General features: G+C 43.5%; 1 protein-coding gene and 1 non-coding gene across 3 annotated transcripts in view; one reads left to right on the forward strand and one right to left on the reverse strand.

Moving 5' to 3' along the window:
* Nucleotides 1-25,534, forward strand: part of CAMSAP2 (calmodulin regulated spectrin associated protein family member 2) — a 103,267-nt gene that overhangs the window by 42,670 nt on the left and 35,063 nt on the right. For both annotated transcript variants that reach the window (XM_059943141.1, XM_059943151.1), the window contains exons 3-4: nucleotides 12,404-12,565; nucleotides 21,593-21,676. In XM_059943141.1, the coding sequence (XP_059799124.1) occupies nucleotides 12,404-12,565; nucleotides 21,593-21,676 (246 nt within the window). The remainder of the gene's footprint in view (nucleotides 1-12,403; nucleotides 12,566-21,592; nucleotides 21,677-25,534) is intronic.
* LOC132354729 (small nucleolar RNA SNORA62/SNORA6 family) lies at nucleotides 6,072-6,203 on the reverse strand. Its single transcript, XR_009499383.1, has one exon. It is a non-coding gene; the product is annotated as a small nucleolar RNA SNORA62/SNORA6 family (small nucleolar RNA).

Consider the following 25,534-nt stretch of genomic DNA (forward strand, 5'->3'; position numbering starts at 1 on the left):
GCGGGGGCCACTCTTCATCGCGGTGCATGGGCCTCTCATTATCGCGGCCTCTGTTGTTGCGGGGCACAGGCTCCAGACGCGCAGGCTCAGTAGTTGTGGCTCACGGGCCTAGTTGCTCCGCAGCATGTGGGATCTTCCCAGACCAGGGCTCAAACCCGTGTCCCCTGCATTGGCAGGCAGATTCTCAACCACTGCGCCACCAGGGAAGCCCCGAACTTACCATTTTAAAGAGTACAGTTCAGTGGCATTAAGTACAGTGTTGTGCAGTCATTGCCATTACTTAGCTCCAGAACTTTCCACCACACACCTGAAAGCCTGTGCCCATCAGCACTTACTCCCGAACCTCCCCACTCCATTGCCACAGCCCACAGCAACCATTAGTCTCCTTTCTGTCTCTGTGGGTTTGTTCATTCTGGACATTTTATACAAATGGACTCATACAATATGTGGCCTTCTTTTGATTGGCTCCTTTACTTTGCATAATACTTTCAAGGTTCTTCTATGCACATAGCCATACTTCATTCCTTTTTATTGCCAACAAGCGTTCTATTGTAGGGCTGGAACACATTCTATTTATCCATTCATAAATTGATGGACATTTAGGTTGTTTCTACTTTTTGGGTACTATGAACAATGCTGCTATGAATATTCATTTGCAAGTTTTTGTTGGAATACCTGTGCTCAGTTCTCTAGGGTGTGTCATGAGAGGACTGGCTCTTCCAGTCAGTGTTACACTGTGTGTTTCTTGCATGCTCATTCATTCGGCAGGCACTTCTCTGTTGATCACCTAATGTATATTAATACGGAGCTACACCATGGGGACACTTAGAGTCCAGCAGGAGGGACAGACAAGGAAGAGGCAACTGCTTCATGGTACCAGCTGCTGCTAGGTGCTGGCGAACCTCCCAGAGAGGCACCTAAGCCTAATCTAGTCAGAGGTGGGGAGTAGTGATCAGGGAAACCTTTCTGGGTGATACCACGTTTAGTCCAAGACCTAAAGAAATGAGTAGAAATTAGCTTAGATTTTTTTTCTCATGAGTTAAAAATAGTCAACTGAAGATTATATACAAAAACACAAAAACTAAGATGTGCATTTTATTCACTGCCCGACAAGTACTTGTGAAATCTTTGAGGCTTGGCGTTTTTCTGTACACGTGTGCAGGTGCACACGTGCGTGCGCTCGTCTGTTTCGGGCTGAGCACGCTTGGTAGGAAGTGGGTAGCCCTGCGTGTGCGGGTGTCTCTGAGCCCACCGCCTCCTGTCACCACTTGGAGAGCCTGACATGCCACTGGGAGCTGGAGCGGGCTGTTACATTTCTAGACTTTTTCCTGTGCTCTGCATCGAAGACGTGTTCTGGGGCAGCTACCACCTATAGTTATTATTTCTTTAAACACCTCCACAGACATTTACCTTTCGTATAAGCTAGTTAGGTTAAGAATTCAGTTAATACTGACCAAAAATAAACTGCTTCTTACTGTAACTGTGCCATTACAACCTTCTTTTTAAGAGTGCAAACTTTAGTTAGAGCTTTAAACATTCATAAGAAAGGTAAGTTAAACTGGGAAAGTTCAACCACCTATGATGCTGACTAATTTAGTACTTCAGTGTAATCTATTTAGCAGGCCCCTAAAAGTGTAAGTGAGATCGTTTCTGTTGGATGTTCCATGTGTAGCTCAAGCTGATGTGTTTACGTTTATAAAAGTGTTAACAGTCATAATCTCAAGTAATCAGTGTCTTAAGAGCTTTATTGGAACGCTACTCAGCAATAAAAAGGAACAACCGATTGATAAATATAGCAGCTTGTATGAATCTTCATAGAATATGCCAAGTAAAAAATGCCAATCCCCAAAGTTTCATAGTGTATGATCACATCTATGTAACATTCTTGAAAGGACAAAATTATAAAAACAGAGAACAGATCAGTGTTGCCAGGGTCTAAGGAGAGGGAGGGGCAGGAGGGAAGTAGATGTGGCTATAAGAGGCCAACAGGAGGGACCCTTGTGACGGACACGTTCTGTAGTTTAGTTGTGTCAATGCAGTGTCCTGGGTGTGACATTACGCTGTGCTTTTTACAAGATGTTACCATTGGGGGAGACCAAGTAAAGGGTACGTGTCATCTCTGTGTTACTTCTTACAATTGCATGTGAACCTATAATTATTTCAAAATAAAAAGCTTGATTTAAAAAAAGTTCATGAAGGATGGATGTTTAAGATTGAAAGGAAATGCTACAGTTTGGAGCAGAAATGGTTTGTGCCCTTTGGCAAACGCGTCTCTGCTGATGAGGCAGAGTGGTGGTGATGGAGCCCTTTGTCGCTAGAGCAGGACAGGCTCGAGTGGCAGCAAATAGCTGTCTGCCTTTGGACTGGTTCTGAAGCTCTCTGCAGTCCAATTTCTCGTCTCTGTAAGGAACGACACTGTTGTCTACCTTCCACAGTTGTGAGGATGAATTAGAGTAGGCCGGGGAAGCGTCTAATGTAGTACTTGACCTGTGATAAGAGGTCAGTAAATTTTAGCAATTGTGATCGGTTTCTATTGCCCTATTTCTCTTCCTAGGTCTTTTTTAAACTGAATATTAGTATATGAATTAATTCAAAATAATATATTTAAGTATGTATTGTTATAAAAATGGTTACTTAATGTGTGGTAAAGCAAAATAGTAACTAAAAGAAATAAAATTTATTTTCACTTTAGATCCTAAAATTTCTTAGGAGTGGCATTGTTTCTGGAAGGAGTGCTGCAGAGAAGCCTGCCTCATCTGGATGGCACTGATGCCAGGACAGTTTTCTGACCGAAAACCACTTGTGACCTCTTGCTCTGGGTACTGACGAATCATTTAGGGGGCTTATGTGTAACCTCAGTTGAAGGCATTTTATTCTTTAAGCTTTTTTCTTGATTTTATATATATTTTCTTTTTGGCTTATTGAAACCTCCTCAGTTTCTTTATCTAATTGTAGCAACAGGACTGGCAAGTATTGCTTATATTAGAACTTCATTAAGGCCGTACATTCTCCTGTACCCATCTCATGACTTGTTTAATGGACAGATACACATTTGGAATGCATTCCTTGTGAGGTATGGTTTGGGAGGAAAGCCACCAACAATCACCTAGAAGTTAAAAAGGTAACAGAAGCAGCTTATTCTGTGCCTGTGTCAGCAGCTCCTGTTTTAGCTAGACGGCATTTAGCGCTTGCTCGGTAAACGTAATTTTGTGGGATACGAATATCAATACAAGATTCAGAGTAAAATCTTTTGACATGAGTGCTATGACGTGAAGAGGTGATGTGTTATGCTCTTCATTAAATCTCATCATGTCCCGCTATTGGTGATTCTGAGTTTGACCACTTTTCCCTTTGTAATCAGGGGGGGGGCATCATGTGGAGTGATACTTTGACGTTTATTGCACATTGTGTTTCCCAGTGACGCTTCACCTAGCGGTTTTAGCACCTCTGGGTGATCTGTGCCTGAATGAATTACTGCAGCGGTGGTTGCAATGTGGTGATTTAAAAATTCTGTCATTCCTTTTATATTTCTTACCTGGCATTGTTCTGTGAAGAAAAGCTTTCTCATCCTCCTTTCCCCTTTAGTGATTATCACTGTGGACTCACGGATTCATTTTGGTTTTGATTACTTGTGTTATAATTCATTATTGTTGTTAATCTTTTTTGTACTCACGTGGGCCCATATTTGGCCAATGGGAGCCCCCTCCCCCAGGCTGGCTCCTGTATCCTTTTAACAGCTCCCCATCAGTCTTTGAATACTTTTTTCTTTCTGACACAGCTAGCTATTCCAGGCTCACTTGGTGCTTTTCCTGTCTCTGACTTGGAATCAGCCATTCTCTAAAGAGCCTTGGGTTTATTTTAATGTGGAGATGTTATTTAGAAACCAGGATCTGGGCACAGTTATATTTATTGTGTTATTGCTTCCAGGCCCTTTCTTCAAGATAGGGCTAGGAGAAATATACACGTAGGATCATGAGCTCTTAGGGCAATCTCCAATCCGAAACTGACACCACGGCCTCCTTTCCTGTCTCAGTCTTCAGAGGGGCATCTGCCCAGGGCCCTTCCTTCCCCGAGGGCAGCCCCGGCCGAGTGCACTCTTGGCTGGGGACGGCTGCACTGCTTCCCGGGTCCACCTCTGCTGGCTGAGACCCGCATCCATCTGTGTCATCGTGTCACCATCCACCAGCCAGCCTCTAATTAGAAAGCAGGCAGCATCTCCACACTTGCTCCTGTGCAATTTTCCCTGCGTACCGGGGCAGCTTCCAGCCAGGTGGAAGCCGGGCTCTCCAGGTTACCTCCTGGTCACAAAGGTGCAGATCTTTCGAGTGGTCTACCCCAACCCTGTTCTTGACGTAAACCGTGTTATTGTTAGGGCACGAAATGCCCGTACTACTGTTGTCATCCCGCTTTGCAGTTGAGGGTAGCGAAGCATGAAGAACTTGAGGGCTTCGCCCGGGATTACGTAGCAGGTGCAGAGTCAAGGTTGAACGCAGGCGCTCTGCTTGCTCTTCACCTGTGCTCCTGGACCGTAGTAGGTTCACGCAGAGAAGCAGTGGAAGAGGAGACCCTGGAAGGGTGGTGGGCCCCGGGAAGCCCCTGACGGCGTTGGGTTGTGGAGTGATGTCACTGTCAGTCTGTTGCGATGAGGGCCTTTGGGGGCAGGATTCCTGTTAGGGTGCTATTCTGGGGCCTCTCTGACGTTTGGGGCCAGGAAATTTGTGATTTTTGATGATGAGCCAGATTTAGGACCACTGCTGTAAACTATTTCCTGTGTTTACCGTATTTATTTGCTACTAATGTGCAGTTCCTGTCTGTGTCCACCCGGCGCAGCCTCAGTTAAACATCCTTAACTTGCCATTTGAGGTTAAATATAGCCCGGAGGAAGTGATGGAACTGCTCGGGAGACATCATTTCTTTCATTGGTCTGGGACTTGCATTTTTTTTTTTTTTTAATTTTTATTTATTTATTTTTGGCTGTGTTGGGTCTTCATTTCTGTGCGAGGGCTTTCTCCAGTTGTGGCAAGCGGGGGCCACTCTCCATCGCAGTGCGGGGGCCACTCTTCATCACGATGCACGGGCCTCTCACTGTCGCGGCCTCTCTTGTTGCGGAGCACAGGTTCCAGACGCGCAGGCTCAGCAGTTGTGGCTCACGGGCCCAGTTGGTCCGCGGCATGTGGGATCTTCCCAGACCAGGGCTCGAACCCGTGTCCCCTGCATTGGCAGGCAGATTCTCAACCACTGCGCCACCAGGGAAGCCCCTGGGACTTGCATTTTGATAGACATTTGGGCTGCACTGTTTCTTGCATGTATTCCTTTTGTAATAAAGCTTGATATCAGTTTGGTTCAGCATTATCTTGGAAACAGTTCTCCGCTGGGTGTGTGATTATCAGATTCACTAAATGCAAATGACAGAATGTAAGCCAGATGCTCGTGCCGCCCTTATGGACACAGATTAAAGAGAACTCTCGACTGCTTTATTGTGTGTCGTACCGTATTTTTTCAATGTAGGCAGAGTTAAATGGCAGCTAAATAAGTATCACTGTGCTAATAGTTCCATGCTAGTAATCGTACTTTTTAACTCTCTCTTTACCCCATTCACATGTCTAACCAGATGTGTCCAAATAAAATCGATGTGTCACTTCCGTGTGGTCACAAGCAAATGTCATTCATGTTAAGCGTTTGAATCTCATGGACATCATCTCCCTCGCCAGGGCGCCCAGTTCCGCCGTTGCGTCTGGTGTAGCAGAACGACGGTGGCCCGCTTTGATCCTGACTGTGTTTACTACAGGTTGGATACAGCATCGCTATGACTGGAACAGCTGTGCCTGGATCCTCCTGTAGGTTACAGCTGAACTCGTTGCTGTTTCAGTGATAGTCTGCCTCTGGTTTTTTTTTTTTGGCCGCCTCTCATGGCACGTGGGATCTCAGTTCCCCGACCAGGGATCCGAGCCATGCTCCCTGCAGTGGAAGCGTGGAGTCTTAACCGCTGGACCACGAGGGAAGTCCTGCCTTTGTTTTTAAGGCCAGTGCTTTTTGCTCCTTGGACCAGCCTACTTTTTTTTTTTTTTAACATTTGTAGCAAGTATTACTATCGAACTCCACTCATTGGGCCAGAGACCCTTGTGATGTTAGCAAAAAACTTGCCCCTCGTGTAACACACTACCTACACTTGTGAGTCCAGACTACTTTTGATAGCCTGAATTTTTGATACGCTAAGATTTTCTTATCATATAAGGGGACCGACATTATGATTGGAAATAAATTGTTTTTCTGGAAAATTTCTATTCTCATACCAACTATAGAAATCTATCGCTAAGATTCTAGCTACTAAAATAATTAACAGTATCTAAGAAAGATCATAAATAATAATCTTTTAAAGTAAACTATATATACCTTTTATCCAGATTAGTTGGAGCCTTAAGAAAGTGAACATTAAAAAAAAAAAAGAAAGTGAACATAAATATCTGTGGGAGGAAAATAGAATTAACTTAGCATATTTATTTATTTTTCTTTTTGTCATCAATTCATATATAGACATTTCCTGCTTAACATTATGTAGAAAACAAACTTATGGTAGTAAGCAAATGTTAATTTATTTTTTAATAATATCTAAAATACTTCACTGTCCAGAAAAATGTGTCCCTTCACCTTGAAGTCCTTTTAAGGATACTTTGCAAACACATGGATATAGCTAACTGCCTAACTTAGACCTAAACAGTCATTTTTGAGGTGTTTACACTGGAAAAGGGTCAGCAGAGCATCATAAATCAATCTAATCTTTTGAGGGGGGTAACAACTTGAGGTATAATTGGCACACCATGCAGTTCATGCATTCGAAGCGTACAGTGCAATGGTTTTGGTGTATTCAGAGTTGTGTAAGCATTGCCACAATCCATTTTAGAAAACACTGTTTACCAGGTTCACACATGTTGTGGCCTATGTCAGTCTTTGTTCCGTTTTATTGCCGAATTATATTCCATTCAGAATATCATGGCTAGGGGACTTCCCTGGTGGCGCAGTGGTTAAGAATCCGCCTGCCAATGCAGGGGACACGGGTTCGAGCCCTGGTCCGGGAAGATCCCGTGTGCCGCGGAGCAACTAAGCCCGTGTGCCACAACTACCGAGTCTGCGCTCTAGAGCCCGCGAGCCACAACTACTGAGCCCATGTGCCACAACTACTGAAGCCCGCACGCCTAGAGCCTGTGCTCCACAACAAGAGAAGCCACTGCAATGAGAAGCCAGTGCACCGCAACAAAGAGTAGCCACTGCTCAGTGCAGCTAGAGAAAGCCTGCGCACAGCAATGAAGACCCAATGCAGCCAAAAAATAAATAAATAAATTTATTTAAAAAAAAAATATCATGGCTATATCATTTTTGCTTATCCAGTCATCAGTTGATGGACGTTTGGGTTGTTTCCACCTTTTTGGCTATTAGAAATAATGCTACTCTGAATATTTGTGTACAGATTTTGTGTGGACACGTTTTCATTTCTCTTGGGTATAATAAACCTAAAAGCAGAGCTGCTGGGGCAGACTCTTTGAGAAACTGCCAGACTCTTGCACAGTGGCTGCACTATTTAACATTCCCACCAGCAGGGCACAAGGGCTCCCATTTCTCCACATCCTCGCCAATGGTTGTTATTATCTGACTTTTTAATTATGGCCTTCCTGGTGGGAAGTGGTATCTCAGTAGGGCTTTAAGTGCTGTTTTCCTTGTATCTCCATGTAAATGAAGGATAAATGAAAATTATGGTGAACTTGTTTATATAAATAAATGATGTGTAAAATATTTTCTGAATCGGAATTAACTTTGACAAACTATAGTGTGATGTGTATATGCTGTTGTGTGCCATTTTAGCAGAATAATTCCAGTTCTTCATGTTCATGGCTGTCTGTTAAGTCTGTTCCCTCCCGTGTCCCTCTAGGAGGGCTTGGACATAGTTGGTGCACTGGCCACTGCGCCACAGGCCTGAGTTCAGTTTAGGAAATATTTTCTTAGTCCTTCATCTGATAAAAGAATAAAAAAGCCGTGAAATAGTAGAACTTGGATGTTATTAATCTGTGAGGCTCATTAATAAATAGCCTTCTTACCTACGACACTTCAGTGCTCTTCTTTATTTAAAAGCCTTAACCTTCATTTCTGATACCTAAATGTAAATCATTTTTGTCTAGACTCCACTGGTCGGAGATAACAAAACTGTAACCCGTAACCCAGATGTAGACGCTAATAGCGGCCTCAGTGGGTTCCCGGGCCTCCTGGTCCTTGCCTTTTTCACTAAAACGCAGGAAACCTTCCTGCGTTTCCTTCCTAACTAGCCTTTCTGCTGCTGCTCCTGGACGGCGGGCTCTGTGCTGCCACTGCGGTGCCCAGCCCTGGGGTCTGCAGGCCGCTGGTGGGCCGTGTGAGCTCTGCGCCAGGCTTCAGGTCACACCCCGGCTCGCCTCCTGGCTCTGTAACCTCGGACAGGTGGCTCCGATCCCTCCTCTGTAAAACAGGTTTAATAACAGTGCATCTCACAGTGCTGTGTTATCAAGTGAGTTGATGCAAACGCGGGAAACATCGCATGGGGCGTAACACTCAGTGCTAGCTGCCGTTATCATTATTCTGACCTTGATGTTTTGGGTAAAAAACTAAATGCGTGTATTTTATTCAGAGACATAAATCATTCCAAATCGATTGATTGTAGCCTACAGCTTATTTTTCACTGTCGATGCTTTCTAGATTCATTATGTATATAGTTTTCTGTTATACGTAATTTTTAAATTTACTTCTACCTCATATTATAAAGTTAAGGGGTAAAAAAAATAATAAAATTGAAGGTTCTTAGTTTAAAAGTGGGTGAATATCTTGTGGAAATATCTGTAAGCACAGTAGTGGAATATTTTTAAATGTGTTTTTAAATTTAGGAAGTGAAGTAATCAGTGAGATGAGCTTTGTTCTGAAAATGTATTACTAATTATACTTAGTGTTTACTATCCTAATTTTTGAAGTAAACTATAGATTTTATATGTATTTTTTGCATATTATAACAAGGTCATTTCTAAGTAAGTTTTATTTTTATTCATTCCTTTTCCCTTCCTGTTTTATATATATATTATATATATATATATATATATATATTCAAGATGTATATGTACATACACTTATGTCTGCCCATTTATATGTATATATTTATTTTGAGCATTGTTATAGTATGGCATTGTTTTTTCTACACAATATTGTATTGTGCACGTTTTCCCCTATTGTGAAATAGCTTAGGATGGCATAAATTGCTCATTGTGCTTGTAACATTGCTTCCTTTCTTGTTATATACAATTCTGTAATGGTCAGTTTCATTCATACAGCTCCTTTTTCTCTCTTAAATTGTATCTGTAGAATAAATTGCCAAGAGAAAGAGTCTTAGTGAAGAGGAGGTGAATGGTTTTACAGCTCTTGAGATGTTTTCCCACATTTTTGTTCAAAAGAGTTATGCTTTGTAATGCTGTAAATACTAATTACTCAGACTTTCCCCTCAAAACCTTGTCCTGGGAACAAAGATGAGAAAGACAGGACCCCGCTCCCTAGGGCCTGAGTGAATAGACAGGACACAGAAATCACCTGAGTGAAAGGGCGCGCTGCAGTTGATACCGTGTCCACTCTGAGTCTGAAGAAGGAATTGGGGTCTCTGGACAGTAGCCGCCTGAAAAAGAGGGAGAATGTGAAAACATGACTTGAGGTTCAAATAATTATGCTTATTTTTCTTTCTTGCATATGATGTCTATTTATCATTTCCAGAACATATTTCTTGCCTAACTATTGATATGTGACTTAGCTTCTGCCAACTGCACGATACAGTAGAAGGAGCACATAGGTTTGGACAAACTATTTAATTTTTGGAGCTTCAGCTTCCTCCCATTAAAAACGTAAATGATGCTTCCTTCAGAGCTTTAAGGGTTATAACAAATGTATATTATCTCCAGCCTTACTTCAGAAAAGATTTGAAATGGAAGAGCTGGTATGTTAATAAAGCCCTCAGCACAGCACCTGGAGTCACCATTGGTTTTCTGATCGCCATTATCAGGCATTCTGCTTCAGACAGAGCACCTGCCTTCCTGTAAACACTGCTCAGTTTCCAGTACGCCGGTCCACCACCTCCAAGTCAGGACCCACTTCCTCAGCCTCCAGAGTCAAGCTAGCTCTTCCCTCTTTACAGTGAGCAGTAGACCAGCCCCTTTCCTTCCTTTAGCCCTTGCTCGCTGTCAGGTACTGTGTGAGGTGTAGGGAAGGCAAAGGTGCTCAGACAGCGCCCTTGCCCTTGGGGTCTCACCGTCTCACCAGGGGGCTGGTGCCTGTCCTGCAGCAGGACAGTCCGTGGTCCTCAGCTGGCTGCTCATGAGCCTCTCCCGGGGAGCTTCTTGCAGACACTGTTTCCCCTGCCCTGCTTCAGATAGTTAAGTCAGAATTCAGTGCACGTGCCCCTAAACCTCTTGTGGTCACCATTTCACAATATCTGTATGTCCAGTCTTAAACTTACACGGTGTGGTATTTCAGTTACATCGCAATAAAACTGAAAGAAAAAAAGAATTTCATGCAAGTATAAATAGTATACTCACTCTGTAGGAAGAAATGATCCATTTTGATGGGAAAGGGGATCGGAAAGAGGGTGACAGGCAGACCGACAACAGGACTTAGTCTGCAATGTGAGGAGGCGACAGCAGGAGAGGGCATGGGAGCCTGAAGCCTGGCCACAGGTTGGGGGAACAGCAGACACTCTTCCGAGGCTGTTCTAAATGGAATGTAGATTCGGGGAAGGAAATGCAGGTTGTAAAACTGGATTGATAGGGAGGGGCCTCAGACTTTATTATATAGAAGATGAGGTAGACTTTACGGGAGCATGATAGGATGACGTCTCTGATTTGGAAAAATAACTAGTCCCTAGATGATAACATCTTCAAAAATAAATTCCACGTGGATTTAAAGTATCAAAATAGAAAAAGTAGAGGATACTATTTCTATATACTTGGGGGTGTGCGGGGAGCCTTTTGTAAACTTGGGAGAAATTCCAGAGTCGTAAAGGAGAACGTTAAGATTCACAGATTTTACCGAGTAAATACTTAGAACTTCTCTGCAGCATAATACATTCCAAATAAAGTTGAAAATCCAAAGACAGGCTAGGAAAAAGTATCTGCTACCTGAATGGTGCAGAGCTAATGTACCTAATAAATAATGAGCCCTTACAAGTCAAGAAATAAAGAAAGAAAGGTGAATATACCTAAGAGAAAAATAGGCCAAAGATATGAGCAGGCAGTTTTCCAAGGAAAAAATACAAATAATTGCCAAACATACAAAAGATGCCCATCCTCAATCAGAGAAATGCAAAGTCTGAACAAGAGTGGGGTTTTTAACCTTCAGACTGATACAGATGATAAAAAGTAAATGATGTCTACTGTTGGCAAACGGTGTGGGGAAACAAGCACCCTTGCTAACATTCTTGGGGGATATGAAAGTAGCTGCAGCCTTTCTAGAGAGCAGATAAGTGATTATTCATCAAAACTTAGCATGCAGTTGCTCTCGGGCCCAGTAGTCCCACGGTGGAGAATCGTCCCTGGAGAAACACAAGGTTGTAGCGTTGTTTGGGATGCCAAAGAATAGGAAGCAGTGTAAATTCTTACCAAAATTACATTTTTGGTAAGAATACGTACCAAACCGTAGACACTGCTTGGGAAATAGGAGGGGGAGAGGGTACTTTCGACTTTAGATACTTTGTAATGTTAGGAAATGTTAAGAAACCCGCCCTCCCCCCATATAACTGTTTCTGTTTGAAACCACCCCTCCCAAAAAACAGCAACAAAGGAAAGACTAAGTCCCGTGCTGGATGAAGAGGATGAGGAAGAAGTTGGAGCCAGGAAAATCAGGATTTTTGCTTTGTTCAGGGGTGAGACATGGTGGTGTCTGAATGGGAGCAGAGGCCACCAGACCAGGAGGGTGGCCTTGAGAGACAGCTTACAAGTAGCATGTGTACATTTCTACCCTGTGGTGTACATTTCTACCATGTGGTGTACATTTCTACCATGTAGAGGAGAGGAGTGAGGAGGGCACTTACTCAGAGACTGCTCTGAAGTTGGAAGCTGTATTGCCGAGCCAATGGTAGCGACATTTTCAAAGGCAGGAGAAGCAGGAAAAGGAGCATCCTTTGAGTAGAAGATAATGAGTGTCTTGAGCATAGATCCCCAGTAAGCAATATGTAAGTGATACATTAGTTGGGTTCCGTTAGCTCACCTCTGGCCTGTACCATTTATGCTTTCTTACCAAGGCTTGTCTTCCGTAGCCTTTAGTTGTGCTCCTGTTTGTTGGGAAATATTGTTAACATGTAAACGTATATAAGCAGCCGTTTCTAACGGTTGTTCTCGGTTTGTGTTTCCAGAGTGCTCACCTGGCCATGATGGACACCCTCATGATGGCTTACACCGTGGAGATGGTCAGCGTGGAGAAGGTGGCCGCGTGTGCTCAACAGTACTCGGCTTTCTTCCAAGCCACAGATCTGCCCTATGACATTGAGGATGCCGTCATGTACTGGATAAATAAGGTAGGGATATGCTCCCTCGGGTAAAAAAAAGTCTCAGAACCGGAAAACATCATCCGTCCCCACTCTGCTCCACGCTGAATGTTTGTGTCCCCCTGCCCCCCAGTTCATATGTTGAAGTCGTAAGCCCCAATGTGGTGGTGTTAGGAGGTGGTTAGGTCGTGAGGGCCTGGCCCTCAGGCGTGGGACCTGTGCCACTGTCTTTATAAAGAGACCCCAGAGAGCTCCCTCGCCCCTTCTGCCATGTGACAAAGCAGGCTCACCAGACACAGTCTGCTGGCGCCTTGATCTCGGACTTCCCAGCCTCCAGAACTCTGAGAAATACATTTCTGTTGCTTACAGACCACCCAGCCGGTGGTATTTTTGTTGTAGCAGCCTGAATGGACTAAGACAGATTCCATTACTCTTCTTGTTTTAAATCAAAGTGAAAACTAAAGTTGTGCGATCTTACTTGAAATTTCCCATTCCCTTTAGACTGGAGAATGATGGAAATAGATTTTATGTATTCCACAATATCTGTAGTTACATTTAATGATTAATCTAGTTCATATCAGATGATTACAAAATTCAGAGCCCTCCAAGTAGGGAACTATACGCTGTGAGTGCTCAGTAAGTATTTTTTGCATCCAGGAATGAAATAAGTTTCTCATTTCCAACTAGATGATTTTTAGGTTTGCTTGACTGACTTGCATAACACTTTATAGATTGTAGATTCCTCCTCTTGGAAATTTTTATAGAACTGTGATTAGTTATTTGTGCTCTGAAGATGCTTAAATTGTCAATTTATCGCTCCCTTTACCAACTTGAACAGTTAATTCCTCTTGATTCTCTTTCGTTTACAACTGTAACCCCAGAGAAAATTAAACCTTATCTGTGAGCAAGACCTGAACGGATTTAAAAGAAGTTACATCTTCAGGTGTCCTCCCGTGAATGCTTGCGTGGCTGGCGCTTGTAACAAGAAGCCAAGTGTGAAGACTCCTGCATCCGCCATCGTGGTCCGTAATATCAGCGTCAGTGTCAAAGGCCCGTGTGGCACTCTGCCCTCCACTCGTTAGCTGTAGGGGTCACGGTCCTATCCTGGGCCCACTCATCGTCAGAAACCGCGTGGCCTTCACGACCCACCGCAGACCTCCCGTTCTTGATTAATTCTTTTCCCTCCCTCTCACACCGCCACTATTAAAATTGTTCACCTTTATCGTGAGTTCCAAACCACCGAGCCCTTTAATTCTCCCGGTCTCACTTGACTTCACGTTTCTCCTTTCTGAACTTAGAGTCTTGCCTGGAAGGTCAGTTCCGCATCCTTCTCCTTCCCTTGTGCGCGTTTGATAAAACCCCAGCTGGGCCCAGTTACCGCCTTATCCCATAGGTGCACCTATGAGGTTAACACTGCTGGAGGAGTTCACGCGGGGAGGCAAGTGTGCATTCCTGAGCACCAACTTCAGACGGACACGCCGCGCTCACTGCCAGCCCGACAGGCGTGTCCCCGCGCAGGTCCCTTTCCCGCACTTCAGCATGACCGCCCGTCCTCCTCTGCTCCTCGGACCTTCCCCAGCCCTTCCCCCATCGCCGTCAGCTGCGGACGTCACGAGTGCTCGTCTCGTAGCGTAGAGATGGGCAGCCGTCCGGCGGGAAGTCCCTCTTCTTGCTGCCGAATCTGGAGACCTTTCCTCATAAGCATCATTGTCTTTCTTTGCTGCTCTCACAGTGGAGAGTGTCCCCTTCCTGTCAAAGGCCAGTCCGCCTTACTTACTGCTCTAGAACTCCTCTCTCTTCCCTTCTTCATGGCCACTGGTCCTCAGCTTCAGTTTTTCTCACGCTTTAATGTGTATAAGAATCTCCCGGGAGCTTGTAGGTCTGGGCTGGGGTGGAGAGTCTGCGTTGCTGAGAAGCTCCGCGCAGTGCTCCCAGCGCCGGTCTGTGGGCCACACTCACGCTCCTCCGTCGCCCGACTCCCTCCCTGTCGGATCGTCCTCGTAAGAATAAGACTGCTCTGGTGTCTCCCAGCCTGGTAAACAAAGCTTCCCCGTCCAAATCGGACCCTGTTTCTCTGTACACAGAACCGCTCCATCCCCTCCCCCACTCCCACCCTGAAGTCGCTGCTGAGGTCACTGTAGGCTCCCATTTGGACAAATCCAGTGACTGCTTTTCCGTCCGCATCTCGAACTCACATGTGAGCCTTGTGAAGCCTCAGCGGACCGCCCGGCGTCTTCCACGCCCGAGCGCCACACCACCTCCCTGCCGAGCTGCCAGCTCTTGTCCCCTGCCTGGGCTCCGGGGCCCTTTCCTGCCAGCACAGTGCGGGCCAGCCAAGGATCTGTGGCAGCTTCTGTGGGGATGGGGGTCTCCTCCGTTCACGAGTCCTTCCAGGCTGCCCCTCCTCCTTGGTACCCAGCCACGCCGATGACTGCCCCCTTTGTTCCTCAAGCCCCCGAGGCTGCAGCTTCCTGCTTGAGCCCAGCGGCTCAGCCTCGTGCGGCTTGAGGGCAGAGCCGTGCAGACGGACTGCACCCGGCGTGCGCCTCCTTCAGCGGCCGACCCTCCCGGCCCTGCTGTCTCGTCCAGGGCTCTCCTCAGTGTCCCTGGGAAGCTCCGGGTGACACCTGCCGCTCCAGCAGGACCAGAACCGGGACCCCCAGAATGTTGCTTTTCAGGCCACTCGGATCATGTTGAGTTCACATTTTACACTGAAAATGTCAAGTGTACCAGTGCCGACAAAGTACCATCCAGCCCGACCCCTGTGTACACCTCCGTCCTAGGTCAGGACCACTGTTCCTCTTCTTCCCTCCCTCCCTTCATCCCAGCTGTGGGGCTCACCTCTGGGCCTTTGGACGCGATGTTTCCCGTTCCTGGGCGGCCCATCGCCCAGCTTTTTGCGGCTCAGCGCCTCTGCGCTATCATTTCTCAGCTGGGATGGCGCTTTCTCCTCACAGCCTGTCTAAAGTAGGCACCTGGCAAGTCTTATCTTCTACTGTGATGCTCTGTTTCCTTTATAGCACTTTTCAGAGTTTAATCATTTAAACAAACTAGAATAATCGATATGAGAACGAGTCCTGTGCCCATCTTTCTTTTTTTAGTGCTAGTGCCTGGACCGGTGCAGTGTTTGGCAAAGCAATGGTGTTCAGTACCTCGAAGAGGGAGTTTGAGCCACAGAATCAGGCTCGGCACCGTAGAACGTCGGGAGGCTACGGAAAGATAAGGAGATCACCTAATTAGGAACGTCCAGCACCTTTAGGCAGCCATGTCCGCCCTCTTCAGTTTTCAGATCAGGATTGGAACCAGTTGATCGAACCTGCACCTCAGAGTAGCTCAGAGTAGCTTTTTCTCGCTTGTTCCACCAGCCCCGGCGTCGGCGTCTATTCTCCGGTTGTGACATCACCCTCCGCTCTCCACTGGAGTATGTACTGCTTCTTCTGGCTCTTATTTTGGCTCATCCTGACCTAGTTGCCTTTTCTTCTGGATAATACAAGTATTTAAAAAAAAAAAACTACCATAGAAAAATGGGAATTACATGGCTAGAATAGTTATCAGCATTGTTGACTGTAAATGAGTTTACACTTAAGAAAAGCAAGGTCACAGAGGACAAGATTGTAACGGCTAAGTCAGGCGGGGCACACAAGAGTTACGAATACAGGAGCCTTCTGTTACTTGGCCCTACCTCTCTCTAGTTCCATCTGCAGCCTCCCTTGGGCTCACCAGGCTCCAGCCTTACTGTTCTTTCACTCCCTCGAACACACCAGGTTTTCCCACCCCAGGGCCTTTGCTTGTGTTGCATCCTCCTCTCTGTGTCGTGGCTGCAGCTTCAGAGGCCGCCTCTGGGACAGCGTCCCTGCTCAGATAGGTCTCCCCACTCCCGTGGTTTTCTACTCACCTCTTTATTGATTTTTGTACCACTCCTTACAGATTGCTTTTGTGGGGGGGAGCTTTTTACCCTTTTTTCCTTTTTTGTTCTGTCTCCCTCGTTCCATGAGGGTAGGGACTAGACTGTATTTATGCACCGTTGTGTCCCTAGCCTCTTAATATAACGTCCGGCGTTCAGTAAATAGCTGTTGACTGTGTGGATGAGGAAGTGAAGGAATAGGGGTTCAGGATGTTCACGTCTGACCAGTTTGCTTTTCCGAGAGAATCAGATAAGGACTTTTAAAAAAATCATGAAGATATTTCCAAACTGACAGATCAGTTACAACTACCTGATACTGAATTCTAAAGGGTTTCTTTTTTAACTTAAAAAAAAAGAAAAGAAAATGCTAAGAAAAAGGACCAAATCAAAAACCCAGAAAAAGTTATAAACTTTCCCAGGTTTGGGCCCTGTCAACCCCTACCCACCTTAATTAGTAAATCCGTCAGAATGCTTCAAGATGCGTGGACATTATGAGGGCTTGTAACACATGTTGCCAGGACAGAACATTTTAGTTATTTTGGCAGCGTGTCAGATTCAGTGGTAGCCCTTCCTGTTACAAACTCCTGGACATGTTTGATAAAACGCAGTTGGAAAGGTTTATGCTACAGAGCTGAGCATCAGAGACAGAAAAGGAAACTGTCGGGTGCCAGAAACAAAGCGGGGCTGCAGGCTTTGGTGGCCTCTCAGGGGCCGTTGAGCCTCTGCCGGGGCTTGAGAGTCGCTAGATGCCAGATGAGGCCGTGGGTTTTGCCGGCTGCGGGAAGTTGGAACCGTGACCTCTGTGTAGACCCGCCAAGAGCTCAAGCCCTCGGTGGAAATGAGCACACCAGCCGCGATGTCTTTGCTCTTAAGTGCCACCTGGAGGTGGGCTGTGTCAGTGTTAGTGTCATCAGGAATGCAGGGGTTCCAGCTTTGCCACAGGGCTACTTCCATGCGTGGTTTTACGATGGCTTCGGTGATTCCAGAGGTCATACACGTGCAGTCATAACGGTGTCTGGCGAAGATGAGAGTAGGGTCTTCCGGGCGCTGCTATTAGCAAAGGAACCTTCCCCCAGAAGGTCTCCCTCAGGAGAGTGGTTCTCAGGCCCACACCTAAACCACCCCCTGGCGAGAAGACGGCGGCCTGTCGGGTCGTCGTGGGCTGACTTTGCGTCTCCCTCCAGGTCTGGGGAGGGCGCCTTCTGGACCGAGCGTGGGGTGGGGGGCAGCAGATGACCAGAAGGCCCAGTGCCAGGCCAGTGGTACCTTCCTGGCACCTGGCACACCAGCAGAGGAAAGGTTACTCTGAAGGTCACTTCTACACCCAAACCGTGAGGGTCCCCAGCAGTGGGGGAGGGATACTCTTCCCTCAGATGCAAAAGTACCAACAACCGGTGTTTAGGAAATGATGAAGATGCCGTCACGTACACGGGAGGGCCAGCAAACCTGACAAACAAGGCCCACACTCCGAGAGCTGCAGAGAGCAGAACAGTCTGAAAAGACAAAAATAAACGCTTGAGTGGCTGAAAATAAAACACGGAATAAAAGCCATAGGAAAGAATAAGGCAGTGTGGAGGGTATATTGGAAAAAGAATAAAATATAACTTTAGAAATTGAAAATTTTAGTCATTGAAATAAAAAGATTAAACAGAAGATTAGACATAGTTGAAGAGGGGAGTTAATTAACGAGAAGAAATTACCCAGAATCAGCCCAGAGAGATGAGATGGGATATATGACATTGAGGTTAACAGACTTGCCTAGAGGCCTGATTGGAATTCCAAAAGGAGTTAACAGGGAGGGGGTAGGCTGGGGAGAGTATAATTGAAGAGACAATGGATGAAAATGTTTTACAATAGATGAAAGGCATAGACGTTCAAATTCAGGAACCATCGTGAATTTGAAGCAGGATAAATTAAATCCACGCCTACATATATAGCAATGAAACTGCAGAATCCAAAGATAAAAGACAGTTCCTCTCTCAAAGGAACGTGATAGTAGACATCTCAGCAGTAATAGTTGAGCCAGAAGACGGTGCAAGCAAAATCATCAAAGTGCCGAAGAAAAATAACGATGAACCTAGAGTTCTGTACTTTTGCCCAGGACTAAAGTTGTAATCGAGATTTGTTCAGGCAGAGGTGGTTTATCATTCAGACCTTTGCAGTAAGAAGTACTGAAAGGTTGTACTTCAGGAAGAAAGAAGTGGAACTAGAGGAAAAGGTGGGGTGTAGGAAGCAATGATAAAAAGGGGAGTTGGTGTGCAACATGGGTAAATCTAAGCAAGTGTTATTAAAAAAATCATCATCGTGCCTAATTCTGAGGCCCTTAAAAAGGAAGAACTATGTTGCTAGGTTAAAGTAACATGAGGGATGAGAGGAGGTGATTTGAATTAAAGCCTTTCTAAGGTTTTTGTATTATTCAGGAGGAAGGAACAAATATTGACTGACTTTAGACTTACATCAAGGCAAGGATACACATGACTATTCTGTATTTTTAAAAGAAAAAGATTAAATAAAAGCTAGTGTACATTTTTAAATTAATGGATATTTAAAAATGCATATGACGTTTTAGCACATTTATTTTTAATTCATATGCCAGCGCCAGCTGTTTGTTGTATGTTCTCTAGTTCACTGGTCCTCAGTGCTTGTTCCAGTGGTGAGCTGCCTCCAGGTCACGATTGGCTCTCTGATACACACACATCTTTAACTTTTATCCGTGAGTTGCACAAAGAATGTCATGACTCAACTTTAGTGCTAGAACTTTCTAACCAGTATCTGGGAACTGGCTTAAGAATTACTAAGCTAATTATCTCATTTATCTGTCTTGTGTACCCAGGTAGGTTAAATAACTTGAAGTGACCATGTCTTGTACTTTTCGTGTAGTTTCCCTGTTACGAAAGTTAATGAATTATCAACATGTAAAATTTTCTTATAATCATTGGTATTTTGGATGATTTATGCCATTACATCAACTTAAAGTATTTTGAGTAGGATTTGTTAAAGCCCTTACAGACATTTAACTATCTGGAATTACATTGGGGGTGTATTGTTTCTAAGTAATGGCAGTAGTTTCTATTTATGGGGTCTGTGCTCTGTATTATGCACTTTACTTGGTACATTTTATACATTATCTCTTTTATTCTCTGTATTAGTTGTTTTGCTGTAATAATTACCACAAACTTAACTGCTTAAAACTTCTGTTAGCTCAGTTATTTACTTACTTATTATAATCATCTCAGTGTTACCAGTTTCTGTGGGTCAGGGATCCAGACCTTACTTACCTGCATGCTCCATCTTCAGGGTCTGTCACAAGGTTGGGTCAAGGTGTTGCCCAGGCCTGGGGTCTTATTGGAAAGTTTGGGTGTGGAGGGTCCACTCCAAGCCCCAGTGGTTGTTGGCAGGGCTTAGGTCCAGCAGTTGGACGGAGAGCCTCAGTTCCTTGCTGGCTGGAGCCTGCCCCCAGCTCCTTAGCCCGCAGGCCTCTCCGTAGGGCAGCTCGAGGGATGGCTGCGTGCTTCCTCAAAGCCAGCAGGAGAGAGTGGGGCTTAGTGTGCGAGACGTAAGCGCCAAAGTGGTATCCCATCCCCTTAGCTGTATTCTGTTGGGTAGGAGCAAATTATAGGCCCTGCCCACACTCAAGGGGATCACTGGGGACCGTCCTAGAGCCATAGTCTCCAAACCTCTTGTGAAGTAGGTTTTATTCCAGCTGGCAGCGAAGACTCTGATATCAGGAAATTATTAAGGTCATGGCTTGTGAGTGGGGGTTTTGAGTCAGAGCCGGGTCGCTTCTGCTTCTGCTGTCTCTTCAGAAGAGTGTTTTACACCGCCAAGTCGGTGCCCTGACATCTTAGAGCACGGCACCCTACTTGGCAGTACAAACCAAGATGAATCTGTGTGTTGGTTAAATTCCTTCTAATGCCTCGGAGAGTATCGTAACTGTTAGTTAAATTTATCATAAATTCAAATTCTTTAGTCTTTTTTTCTTAGGCACTGAACTGAATTTTAAGCAACAGAAGAGGTTAGAAAATTACTGATTTAGTTTAGAGTTACAGTGGTTGATAATACCATTCAGATTTTCCAGAACGCCATTATTAATTAACTTGAACATTTGCTTATTATTACTGGACTGACCTTAAAATCAGTAACTCAGAATCCAAAATTGTCTAAACTATTCTGAAGAAATACTTTTGCACTAGACAGATTGTTTCTTAATCATCTTGAATTATGGGCTGTTTGAACAATCTGTTAGATAAATCAGACCTTCTCCCTAAGAAGTTCCCATATGCAAAAATTTTTCATGTAATTTAACTGTGGCCTTATGACCACACTAAAACCCACTCATGATCCAGGGACATGCCTATGAGATCACAGCCTAAGAATCTGATTCATGGCTTCCCTGGTGGCTCAGTGGTTAAGAATCCACCTGCCAATGCAGGGGACACGGGTTCGAGCCCTGGTCCAGGAAGATCCCACATGCCGCAGAGCAACTAAGCCCATGCACCACAGCTACTGAGCCTGCACTCTAGAGCCCGTGAGCCACAACTACTGAGCCTGCGTGCCACAACTACTGAAGCCTGGGCACTTAGAGCCCGTGCTCCGCAACAAGAGAAGCCACCGCAATGGGAAGCCTGCGCACTGCAGTGAAGCCTGCTCGCCGCAACTAGAGAAAGCCCACGTGCAGCAACAAAGACCCAACGCAGCCAAAAATAAAAAAATAAAAAAATTTATTTTAAAGAAAAGAATAAAAGACAAGGAAGACATTAAGAAAAAAAAAGAATTTGATTCAGAGTGTTTTTGAGGAAAATAATTTTCACTTAGTAGTCCTGAAAGAGATTGTAAACTTTTTACTGAAAAAAGTTTTATTGTTTCCCAAGCATTAAAACAGAAGTTATCAAGTGCCTTTTTGTGCCCCTAGCACTCCAACTAGTACCTGACATGTACTAGGTACTCAACAAGTATTTGGTAAAGTCATGAATTTTAGAATTTCAGACAAAACACCTGTAAGATACTTTTTTCTGGTTGGGAAAATGAATTTCTGTTCATTTGCGTGGTACTGGTATTTGACATCAGAGATCTGAACACAGGCCTTTTAAGGTACATGTTATTTTACTGTTATATTTGACTATAAATTCAAATTAATGTTTTTATATTTTAAGGTAAATGAACATTTGAAAGACATAATGGAACAAGAACAGAAATTGAAAGACCACCACACAGTGGAAGCTTCAGGAGGTCAAAAGGTACATGTTCCTAAGAAAAAAAGGTGCCTTTGTGAGACCCTGTGTTCATATGTGTGTGCTGTTTGGGGAAGCGTTAATTGTGTGTTCATCAAATTATTTTTTGGTGGTCTTAACTGTACCCTAGAAAGCGTTTCCATAAATACCAAGTAAGTAGCAGTGCAAAATGAAGGTTTAGTTGGATGACGGTGTTTAGGAAAAATTGTTAATGACTAGAGCTCAGCTTCTGACATTCTTTTGGCAAAAAATAATGGGTTTGCCTTTGTTTGGTAAAATATATGAAACAGGAAAACAGTTTTCAGTGTATCAGCCTTATAATGACTTGTAGTAAGACCAGCCTCTAAAATTACATTCCAGGAATTATAAGTTGTACATATGGTTATTTTGTGAAGGAAGAAGAAACATTAACACGGATTAATTCTTTAAACTTCTTGAACAGGCTTTTAGAGTTATTTTTCTCCGAACACTTGTGTGTTTGTGTTTGTTATATACTAAGACCTAAAGTATATTTCCAGCATCTTTTAAAATATATTATAATGAGAGCCCTTTAAACATGTTGTCTAGCATTTGAATTGAGGTATAAGAAATTATCTTATGCAGAGACTTTGTTTTCCATCTGGGTTATTTTAAGTATCTTCATTATTATACAGCACTTCTGTTCATTTTGGGCGAATGCTGCTAGTCACTGATACTCTGTAAGAGAGGAGACCAGAGGAGGGAAAGGGAAAAAGCTGGTTTGTGCGTCCCCAGCTTCGCCAGGCAAGTTGTGCGGAGACCACCTACACTTCTGTCTGAATCCAGTGCCTGGGATCACAGTGGTTCCCCTGGGCTTGGTTCTTGTCCACCGTCCCCAGTGGAGATCTGTACCCGCTTCCCGGCTTCCCCCAGCTCTGCCCCCGCCTTGTCCCTCGACTCCCCCAGCCCTTTCCTTCCAGTTTCCCCCCTTTAGTAGTAGAAACCCTTGCCTTGGAGATGGATTTAATCCTGCCCGCCCCCCCCCCCCCCCCGCCCCCCATTTTGCTCCTGGCTCTAATCAGGAATAAGGTTCAGCATCATCCTAAGTTACAGGATTTTCATGGAAACCTCGTTTATTATATATATGATTTAATTCTGTAGTTTTGCATACACATTATGAACTAAATGAGGGTTTTATATGCTGACATAGGATCCAGTAAACCTTGTTTCTATGGGAAAAAAATGCTATTTGCGTTCCAAACAACTGCAGATTAAGTGACCTTTAAGAAAAACAAACTGTATGGTATCCAGACACTACTGGATCATGTCACTCTGACTTTTTCACGGCACTTGGCCCATGGAATTGTACATACTAACCTCATAACCAGGATTTGCTGACTGAGTGATTGAGTAAATGAATGAATGAGTGTGCTTCACTTAAATATTTGGGTTAGTACACATTTTTATTTTAGTACAAACATAGCATTTATACCTTCATTTTCTTTTTTTTCCTCTTTTATTATTATGTTTTTTCATTTACTTTTTTATTGAAGTATAGTTGATTTACAGTGTTGTATTAATTTCTGCTGTACAGCAGAGCGACTCAGTTATACACATATATACATTCTTATTCATACTCTTTTCCATACGGTTTATCCCAGGATATTGAATATAGTTCCCTGTTCTGTACAGTGTGACCTTGTTGTTTATCCATCCTATATGCAATAGTTTGCATCTGCTAATTGCAAACTCCCACTCCATTCCTCCCCCATCTCCCCATCTCCTTGGCAACCACAAGTCTGTTCTCTATGTCTGTGAGTCTCTTTCTGTTTCATAGATAAGTTCATCTGTGCCATGTTTTAGATTCAATACCTTCATTTTCAAATGAATTTTATCCTTTTTCTCATTGTTAAAATCTTTGTGAAAGTAAGTGTTCATTTCACGTAGTCTGTAAAGTACAGGGGTCCTCATGAAGAACACACTGCCAAGCACAGAGTAGGTTATGAAGTCTTGCTCTGTTACCCAACAGTGGGATTTTTGGCATTTGAACTATTTGGTTTGGCTAGAACTATAATCATTTTATTCTTGATTTACATTCTTGTAAAAACAAAATTCTTCATTATAAACTCTCACATTTATGTATATATTTAAACATTTTTAAAATTCAGAGATGGTACCGTAACTTTTTTTTCTCCAAGCAATATTTTATAAAGATGATTTGGTCTGAAGAAACTTACATATTAGTTAGATATCCTAGTACCGTGATTTTAATCTTTGCCTAAGAGTACTATAACAATTAGATTTCTTCAGCAGCTTTATAGATCAATAGTCTTGTGCATTTGGATACAACACCCTACAAAGATTTGGATTGGTATGGATTTAATATAACTTGTTAAGAACATTTATTTTGAAATATTTCTGATTTAACAGAAAGTTGCAAGGATAGTTCAAAGAACCCTTATATGTTCTATACCCAGATTCATCAGCGTAACATTTTGTGTGCTCTGTGCATTACATGTTGCACACACAAACGTATGTATGTGTAAATTTTTCTGAAACATTTGAAAGAAGGTTGCATGTATCATACCCCTTCACCCCTTAATATTTCAACGTATATTTCCTAGGAAGAAAGCTATTCATTTACACAACCACAGGATAGGTAACTTAATGTCAATAAAGTGCTTTGATCAGACTCGCAGCCTGTGTTCCAGTTTTGTCAGTCATCTCAATTGAACTTTATATATTTTTCTAGTCCAGGATCTAGTCCAGGGTCATGTAAGGTATTTAGTTGTTGTATCTCTCATCCTCTTTAAACAGGAACAGTCCTCAGCTTTTCTTTTTCATTCGTGACCTTGACATTTTTTAAGAATACAGGTCATTTTCATAGACTATCCCTCAATTTCAGTTCTTCTGATATTTCCTCATAGTTAGATTAAGTTGTGCTTTTTTTAGCCTAGAATACTATGTAAAGTGTGTCCTTTTCACAGTATTGTATCCAGAGGCATGTGATATCCATTTGCCTCTACTAGGTGATACTAATTTTGATCAGTTGGTTAAGATATTGTTTGGGTTTTTTGACTGCATGGTTATTATTTTTCCTTTCGTAATAAGTAATTTGAGAGGAGGGTACTTTGAGACTGTAAATATCCTGTTCCTCTTCAGTGTTTCCCCACCTCCTAGATTTAGCATTTATTGATGATACCTACTTCAGTTAACTTTTTACTATGGTGGTTACAAAATGGCAATTCTCTAACTTTATCATTTCTTCTACATTTATTAGTTAGGATTCTATTGTAAGCAAATCTGACCTCATCTATTTATCAATCTACCTATCATCTCTTTATTATCTGTATGAACTGATGGATTCTTATTTTATTTAATGGGTTATAATCTGTTTCTGTCCATCATTATTCATTTGTTCATTGATTCGTTCATTCCCAGTTTTATTGAGATCTAACTGACATACAGCCCTGTGTAAATTTAGGGTGTGCGCCATAATGATCTGACTTACGTACATGATGAAATGATGACCACAGTAGGTTTAGTGACCATTCATCATCTCGTATAGATACAGCATTAAAGAAATAGAAAAACACGTTTGTTCCTTGTGATGAGAACCCTTGGGATTTACCCCCGTAGCAGCTTTCCTACATAACATGCAGCAGTGCTGGAGGTTTGTGCCTTTTGACCACCTTCACCTACTTTCGTGTGTATTTATTTTTGAAATCAACTTTATTGTGGAATAATTTTAGATTTACAGAGAAGTTCCAAAGATAGTACAGCTTCATCCAGTTTCCCCCAATGTTAACAGCTTACGTAATCGTGGCCCATTTGGCAACACCAAGAAAACAACATTGGTGCATTATCGTTGACTAAACTACAGACTTTATTTAGATTACACCAGTT

This window comes from Balaenoptera ricei, chromosome 1, assembly GCF_028023285.1.
Source record: "Balaenoptera ricei isolate mBalRic1 chromosome 1, mBalRic1.hap2, whole genome shotgun sequence".
NCBI lineage: Eukaryota > Metazoa > Chordata > Mammalia > Artiodactyla > Balaenopteridae > Balaenoptera > Balaenoptera ricei.